The sequence below is a fragment of the Carassius gibelio genome, chromosome B2, assembly GCF_023724105.1.
Source record: "Carassius gibelio isolate Cgi1373 ecotype wild population from Czech Republic chromosome B2, carGib1.2-hapl.c, whole genome shotgun sequence".
Classification (NCBI taxonomy): Eukaryota; Metazoa; Chordata; class Actinopteri; order Cypriniformes; family Cyprinidae; genus Carassius; species Carassius gibelio.
Window position 1 is genome coordinate 31,697,098 of NC_068397.1, and position 8,834 is coordinate 31,705,931.

An 8,834-nucleotide genomic window follows, 5' to 3' on the forward strand; every position below is an offset into this window, starting at 1 on the left:
AACACGTTAGATTGGACTCGAAAGATGTCGTGTGCTACTAAATGAAACGTGTAAGTCTCATTAACGTCTGTCAATCATCTTGTTTGTGTGCAGGTCAGTGACTTCCTGTCGGGACGGTGCCCGCTGACCCTTGCCCTGCGTGTGGGTGATCACATGATGTTTGTGCAGCTGCAGTTGGCGGCTCAGGCATCTGGAGGACAGCCGTCCCTGTCCAGGGGTCCTACGGTCCCCAGCCAGATGCATACAGGGGCCGTCAGCAGTGCAAACCCCTCAGACTCACAGCAGCGGGAACAGGACGTCTTTAAGAGCCGCACTGCCCTGCCCTCATCACATGATAGCCACACCCACAGTGCTCAAAGCCCCACCCCTGCCCCGCCCTGTGTTCAGGTAAGACACGAAAGAGAGAAAACTTTAAGCTTAAAATTTGTTTTATAATGCAAAAATACTGGCCTTTAATATGCAGCAGTAGTAATGTGTTACAGTAGATGAACAATAAATGGTTAAATACACATTCTCACAAGTATACGTTTTTCAAATATTTAAAAGCATAAACTTGTTTCATTTCATTTCAGTGTTTCTAATTCTGTTATTTATACATCATAGGTAACTAAAATTAAAAACATAAAAAAAGTTTGCTTCTTGAAATGAAATAAACCTTAACTGAAATAAAAATATATAAAAAACTTTTATTTCTGCTAGGTGCCAAGGCAACATTTAAACGTAAAACTTGAAAGTTTAAATACTTGGCACTAAAATAACACTTAAATGCTAAGATAACTAAAACTATATAAACAAACAAAAAAATTATAAATTTTTAAAAATCAAATCAAAATGACTAAAACTTTAACTAAAATTAACATTAAAAATAAAATAAAAAATAACAATAAAAAAAAATCTGATTTAAAATATGTACAGAAACTATACTTGTATATTAACACTTATTCATGATGTAATGATGATGAATTTCAGGCTGAAGGCAGCACACAGCGATGCAAACCCGGTGCCGTCATCGAGAGCCTGGTCAATCACGCACCGGGAGTTTTCTCAGGAACCTTCTCAGGTAAAGTGTGGCTTCATCATGAGAATTACAGCACAACAAGCATCTGGTCTCGACCTTACGCTGACCTCTGAACTTTGACCTCAGGTACTCTACACTCCGCCTGTCAGGACAGGAGCGGGCGTCCTCGCCGTGACATCAGCACCATCCTGCAGATCCTCAATGACCTCCTGAGCGCCACACGGCTTTACCAGAGATCTCCTCCGACGCTGACGCACCTCCGCTGCCCCTCACACACACCCTCACCTACCTCACACACACACACACCCTCACCCTCACCTACCTCACACACACACACACACCCACCCTCACCTACCTCACACACACACACACCTCCACCCTCACCTACCTCACACACACCTCTTCCCTCACCTACCTCACACACACACACACACCCACCCTCACCTACCTCACACACATACACACCCCCACCCTCACCCTCACCTACCTCACACACACCCCCACCCCCACCATCACCTACCTCAGACAGGCCACAGCCGCATGCACATCTGCTTAAGCCCTCCGGTGAGTGTGTGTGTGAGATTCCATGTGTGATTCCATGTGTGATATAAGAAATTCTGTGTGAGAGTGTGAAAGAGATTCCTTTTAAGAGACTCTGAGTGTGTGTGTGTGAGAGACTCCGAGTGTGTGTGTGTGTGTGTGTGTGTGTGTGAGAGTGTGGGAGACTCCATGAGTGTGAGAGATTCTGTGAGTGTGAGAGAGCCCGAGTGTGTGAGTGTGAGAGACTATGAGTGTGTGAGTGTGAGAGACTATGAGTGTGTGAGTGTGAGAGACTCTGAGTGTGTGAGTGTCAGAGACTCTGTGAGTGTGAGAGACTCCATGAGTGTGAGTGTGAGAGACCCCGAGTGTTAGAGACTCCGAGTGTGTGAGTGTGAGAGACTCCATGAGTGTGAGAGATTCTGAGTGTGAGCGGACCCCAAGTGTGAGAGAGCCCGAGTGTGTGAGAGAGCCCGAGTGTGTGAGAGACTCCATGAGTGTGAGTGTGAGAGACTATGAGTGTGAGAGACTCTGTGAGTGTGAGAGAGCCCGAGTGTGTGAGTGTGAGAGACTATGAGTGTGTGAGTGTGAGAGACTATGAGTGTGTGAGTGTGAGAGACTCTGAGTGTGTGAGTGTGAGAGACTATGAGTGTGTGAGTGTCAGAGACTCTGAGTGTGTGTGAGAGACTATGAGTGTGTGAGTGTCAGAGACTCCGAGTGTGTGAGTGTGAGAGACTCCATGAGTGTGAGAGATTCTGAGTGTGAGCGGACCCCGAGTGTGAGAGAGCCTGAGTGTGTGAGAGACTCCGAGTGTGTGAGTGTGAGATACTCCGAGTGTGTGAGTGTGAGAGACTCCGAGTGTGTGAGTGTGAGAGACTCCGAGTGTGTGAGTGTGAGAGACTCCATGAGTGTGAGAGATTCTGAGTGTGAGCGGACCCCGAGTGTGAGAGAGCCCGAGTGTGTGAGAGACTCCGAGTGTGTGAGTGTGAGAGACTCCGAGTGTGTGAGTGTGAGAGACTCCATGAGTGTGTGAGATTCCGAATGTGAGTGTGAGAGACCCCAAGTGTGAGAGAGCCTGCGTGTCAGAGACTCTGAGTGTGTGAGTGTGAGAGACTATGAGTGTGTGAGTGTGAGAGACTCTGAGTGTGAGAGACTCTATGAGTGTGAGAGAGCCCGAGTGTGTGAGTGTGAGAGACTATGAGTGTGTGAGTGTGAGAGACTATGAGTGTGTGAGTGTGAGAGACTATGAGTGTGTGAGTGTGAGAGACTCTGTGAGTGTGAGAGACTATGAGTGTGTGAGTGTGAGAGGCTCCATGAGTGGCTCCATGATTGTGAGAGACTCTGAGTGTGAGAGAGCCCGAGTGTGTGTGTGAGAGGCTCCATGAGTGTGAGAGACTCTGAGTGTGTGAGTGTGAGAGACTCTGTGAGTGTGAGAGAGCCCGAGTGTGTGAGTGTGAGAGACTCTGTGAGTGTGAGAGAGCCCGAGTGTGTGAGTGTGAGAGACTATGAGTGTGTGAGTGTGAGAGACTATGAGTGTGTGAGAGAGCCCGAGTGTGTGAGTGTGAGAGACTCTGAGTGTGTGAGTGTGAGAGACTCTGTGAGTGTGAGAGAGCCCGAGTGTGTGAGTGTGAGAGACTCTGTGAGTGTGAGAGAGCCCGAGTGTGTGAGTGTGAGAGACTATGAGTGTGTGAGTGTGAGAGACTATGAGTGTGTGAGAGAGCCCGAGTGTGTGAGTGTGAGAGACTCTGTGAGTGTGAGAGAGCCCGAGTGTGTGAGTGTGAGAGACTATGAGTGTGTGAGTGTGAGAGACTGAGTGTGTGAGTGTGAGAGAGCCCGAGTGTGTGAGTGTGAGAGACTCTGTGAGTGTGAGAGAGCCCGAGTGTGTGAGTGTGAGAGACTATGAGTGTGTGAGTGTGAGAGACTATGAGTGTGTGAGTGTGAGAGACTATGAGTGTGTGAGTGTGAGAGACTATGAGTGTGTGAGTGTGAGAGACTATGAGTGTGTGAGTGTGAGAGACTATGAGTGTGTGAGTGTGAGAGACTATGAGTGTGTGAGTGTGAGAGACTATGAGTGTGTGAGTGTGAGAGACTCTGTGAGTGTGAGAGACTCTATAGCCCCTTTCACACTGCCATTCCGGCAAATACAGGGGTAAAGTGTTCCTGTAATTGTTCCCTGGTCGCTAGATTCTGCACTTTCACACTGCCAGTGATGACCCGGTATATGTGCATGCTTTCACACACAACCTGTGAAGATCCCGTAACGACACGTGACATCAGCGCGTGACGTGTAATGTACGAGTCGACAACGCTTGGCACATTATACTTTAACTGAAGCAAGCAAACGATCTCGGCGTCAGCGCGGAAAGTGAGGAACTAACTGATCTCTGCTTCATTATAGTTTGCACATATGTTTTCGTCGCAAATGTTGATCTTCCTTCAAAACAGCCGGTAAAAAAGTCGCGCAATAACGCGCGTCATCACTTCGATACGGAATTAGATCTGGCTTTTGTTCACACAGCGCTCGTTCCGGATCGATTACCGCAATGTTACTATGTCCCCGACCCGGGTTCGATTCGGTAATCAATTCCGGGACGTGGTTGCTTTCACACAGAAGGCGATCAGGCAATGTTACGGGAATATTGCGGGTCCGACGTGCAGTGTGAAAGGGGCTTATGAGTGTGAGAGAGCCCGAGTGTGAGAGACTCTATGAGTGTAAGAGACTCTGTGAGTGTGAGAGAGCCCGAGTGTGTGAGTGTGTTTGAGTGTTCTGATGTCCTGTGTGTGTTTGTGTGTGTGTGTGCGTGCGTTTTCCTGGCAGCAATGTAAATTATCTGTGGTGAGAATTCATTGAGTTGCTGCAGACAGATCTATATGCACACACACACACACACACACACACACACACACACAAGAAGGGGAAGTTGTATTCTGACCCAAGACAAGTTTTTTCTAACTTTGCACACTTCTCATTTTCTCTGATTCATTGCTCTTCGTGTGTTTGGTTATTTGTGTCTTGATCTGTAACATTCAGCATCAGATCAGATTTAATTTAATTTGGACAAGCTGCGGTGTAGAACTTATACACTCATGCATCTGCAAACAGTTACGCTGATGAACTAGAAGAATGTTTATTAACTGTGATTTAAATTCTTTTGAATTCTTAATATTAGTAAAAATGTTAATGGTGTCACATGTGATACAAAGACAGAGAATCATGTCTCATCATGCTCTGTTTCTCCTCTGAATGAGACGAGAGCTCAGAGGTCAGCCGCGGGGTCACGCCAGGCTCTGGGCTTTCAGAGGGTCACGACCCTGTTAGTGAACATTAACCAGCCGCTGCTGACCTTATACACACACACACACACACACTCTTATCTCGACTCACGTCTTTCCAGCACACAGGCTTCATGAATTATTCAGCTTTGCCCAGCTCCCGGCATCACGTGTGTGTGTGTGTGTGTGTGTGTGTGTCTGTGTGTCTGTGTGTCTGTGTGTCTGTGTGTGTGCGTGTGTGCGTGTGTGTGTGAGTGTGAGTGTGTGTGTGTGTGTGTGTGCGTGTGTGTGCGTGTGTGTGCGTGCGTGTGTGTGCGTGCGTGTGTGTGTGTGTGCGTGTGTGTGTGTGTGTGTGTGTGTGTGTGCGAGTGTGCGTGTGTGTGTGTGTGTGTGTGTGCGCAGTGGAAACATGCTGATGAAGCATCAGTGATTCAGGGGTCAGCTGATCTGGAAGAACAGTGCAGGTTTACTCAGGAATCTCGTGAATGTGCTGCTATATTAGTATCACTGAGACATTATTTGAGAGTAATTCTCATCACAGTTATGAGTCTGGATGATGTGTTTCCTCTGAGGTGAACGATGATATCTGAACGTGATTCATGAGACGGATCTGATGAATGTTTGTTGTGAATGTAAAAGTGAAAGTGTTCTGAGAGTGTTTCTTTCATCTGTATACACGCGTTATTTTACTGTCACTGACATACTTTTTTTTTTACTTTTTTTTATTCGTTTTTAATTTTATATAAAGTATTACACTTTTTTTTATTTATAAACCATTTCTAAATCTTAATAAAACTATTATGCACTATCAAATGCTCTATTTTTAAATAAAGTAACATTACTAAAACATTTTTATTTGTCCATTTTTACACACACATATAATAAACTATTTTATTTGTAACTGAATACACTTTATATAAAATAAATGAACTGTGTGGCCTGTGGTGCTCTGTTCAGCTCTGTTGTTGTGTGTGTCGTCTGAACTCCTCTCTCTCTCTCTGTGTGTGTGTGTGTGTGTCAGGCGAGCGTCTGCGGCAGACGGAGAATAAAGCCATGCGCTGTAAGGTGGATCAGCTGAGACTGTTACTGCAGCAGAGGCGTCTGAGACGAAAGATCCGGAGAGAGACTCGTGCTCCGTATGTCTGGAGAACCCAGCACCAGAACCCATCGCTCCCGCTGGACCAGGAGCCGGTCTGGAGACACGACGGCCCGGCGGACATCAGCCCCGAGGTCATCGTGGTGTGACGAGTGTGACTCCTCCTGGGCATTAACACACAGTCCCTCAGGAGCCGGCGCTCAAGCATTAACACATCAGGTGTTCAGCTCTGGGACATGTGTTTACACCCTTCATTTCTCCGGAGCATTATGGGATTCTGATCTTGTTTCAGAGGACAGATGTCCGTCTGAGATCACAGTCAGACCGCTGATTATTTTCACCCTGGATTTGGGCGAATCTCATGAAAACCGCTCCTATTTCACCCCTAAATCAAATGAATATGTATTTATTTTATTTATGAAGAAAATGAAGTCATAGATAATAATCTAATTTATATATATATATTTATAATTATATAACTCTATTAAAATGAAAAGAGAAAATCGGGGGGAAATTATATATATATATATATATATATATATATATATTATTAAATACTATATTATAATTTATTACATTTATTACTGAAAATAAATTATTTTTCATAAACTATAATTTATTTAAAAATAAATTTTAAGGGTTTTTGTTTCTTTGTTGTTTTTTATGCATTTTTGTTTCTATTTTAGTTATTTGTGTACATCAATGAAAACACAAACATATATAATTTGTATTCCTCTATATATTTTGTAATTGTGCTTAAAATAGGCTTCTTTCTTTATAAAAGAAAATACAATTCCCTTTATTTTGGGGCTGAAGTATGGCGTGGACATTGTTTCAGGATAAGGAGTGGTAATGCAGTGTTTTCTTGTGGATTATTCTCCTGTCAGACGGTGTTTCTCACGGACAGACTCTGCTCTGGACTCATTGTGAAAGCTGAAGCACACTGCTGTGAGTGTTTAACGGCTGAGGAACAGTGATGTGTGAAGAAGAGCAGGATCTGATCTCTGACGCGCTGAAGGGAAGCAGCTGTAGTGTGATCCAGCTCCTAACGTCTGGGTCGTTCTGTGTTGTTGCAGCTCACACTTCTTCTCGTTCATCTCTCAGAAACGCTCCGAGTGAAGCAGGATTCACTCATGTTCGGAGTCGATCCTGAGCGTTTCAGAGACGCGGTAGCAGATGTTCATTTATAAACTCTTCTGGTTACTGTGAAGCATTCTGCGCTTCAGTTTCTCACTCTTCTTTCTTTCTCATGTTTGTGTGTTTTCTCTTCGTTTAAATAAATTTAAGATTAAAACATTTTTGCTCTTTGTTAGTGTTTTCTCCTCTGATTTAACATATCAATACTGAAAAATTAAATGCTGCACTGCATCAGTGTTTCAGCAATGGATGCTCTGGAGTGAATGGGTGCCGTCAGAACTGTCACTGGAGGAAGTGTTATTCTGGATTATAGACTCTATGTGTTTGAGTTAAAATCATCTTAATGCTGGATGTGTTTCAGGTTTTGTCTTCTCCAGATGTTCACTGATGGACTGGAGTGCTGTGGATTATTGTGATGTTTTTATCAGACTCTCATTCTGACGGCACCCATTCACTGCAGAGCATCCACTGATGAGCCTGAAAACATGCAACAGCAATATTTGATAAAAGCAGTTGGTCACAGCTGTGTGTGTGTGTGTGTGTGAGTGTGTGTGTGAGTGTGTGTGTGTATTTATCTCACAGGTGAAAGTGTGTGTGTAGCGTGAGTATGGTCTGCGTCGTGTGTGTTTATCTCTCAGGTGTGTGTGTGTGTGTGTGTGAGAGAGAGAGAGTCTGGTGTAGATGCCGTCTGTGTTGATCTCTCAGGTGTGTGTGTGTGTGTGTGTGTGTCAGCCGTTGGTCTGATCTTCTCAGCGGTTTCACACTGAAGCAGGATCTGAAACAGAAAGCCGTGAGTCTGACATTTGGAAACACCACACACAAAAACAACAGTTACTGCTCCTTTAGCATCATTCATGTACTGTTACAGGTTTAGGATTCTTTTGAATTAGTTCTAGTTCTTAAAAATGTAAACATTTCTCTCTTTTTCATATTTCCTATTTACACTTTAAATTTAAAGTTCTGGTAGTTTGTTGTGTTTTGTCAGCTTTTATCATTTTTATTTACTATTTATACATTTTTAGTTATTATTATTATTATTATTATTATTATTTAGCTGTAATTATTTAATAGTGATTTATTTAGTACTTCAACTCAAACGAAAATGAAAAATGTTGCATTGGAAACTAGCTGAAAAAAGTTAACATTTAATTAAAGTAACAGAATTTTTAGTTTTTTTAAATGGTTTTAGTTATCAATAATAATCCTGCTTCAGAAACACAAGGAAGATTAACAGACACACGTGTGAACAATCACATCATCAGATCTGAGGATGAACCTGGATCAAGCGTCACTCGAGCAACTACATGTCTGATTGTGAGTACTGAACAACTTCACTAAAATATGTTAAATGAGTTTTCTTGCTGTAACTTTTGGAATCGTTTTGGAATAGCTTTTTTTAAAAAAAATTTTTCCTGACTGATTATTAATTTAAAATCGGGGTTTTCTAAAATATATTGATTAGCATAAGATAATGATGGTTTTGTATGAATATGCTTCATCAGAAGGCATGAAAACAAGTGCAGATAGTGTAGACGGGTGTAACACACTGGTTAGTGCACACCTGCACACATTAAACCACCAACATCAGCCGTGGACATCATAATGTGTGCATCATACACACAGCATAACCATCCTGATCTCTGCACTCTCTTTGTTAAAGTTCCCATTTGTGTCACCATCCCTTCGAAACTGTGGTAAAAAAAAAAAAAGACCTTTCTATATATTTTTTTTTTTCATTGGAAATATCTAAACATCCTTAAATCATCTCATTTG

The 8,834-nt window shown here is 43.3% G+C and overlaps 1 protein-coding gene across 4 annotated transcripts in view; it reads left to right on the forward strand.

Moving 5' to 3' along the window:
• LOC127951410 (midnolin) overlaps nt 1-7,220 on the forward strand; it is a 12,762-nt gene extending 5,542 nt beyond the window's left edge. Inside the window, exons 4-8 of one of the 4 annotated variants that reach the window (XM_052549293.1) lie at nt 94-387; nt 970-1,055; nt 1,140-1,303; nt 1,337-1,582; nt 5,850-7,220. In XM_052549293.1, the coding sequence (XP_052405253.1) occupies nt 94-387; nt 970-1,055; nt 1,140-1,303; nt 1,337-1,582; nt 5,850-6,073 (1,014 nt within the window). In that variant the 3' untranslated portion in view covers nt 6,074-7,220. Of the gene's footprint in view, nt 1-93; nt 388-969; nt 1,056-1,139; nt 1,583-5,849 lie in introns of all 4 variants that reach the window. The other 3 variants (XM_052549295.1, XM_052549294.1, XM_052549292.1) reach the window with 3 other exon arrangements.
• The last annotated feature ends 1,614 nt before the right edge of the window (nt 7,221-8,834 follow it).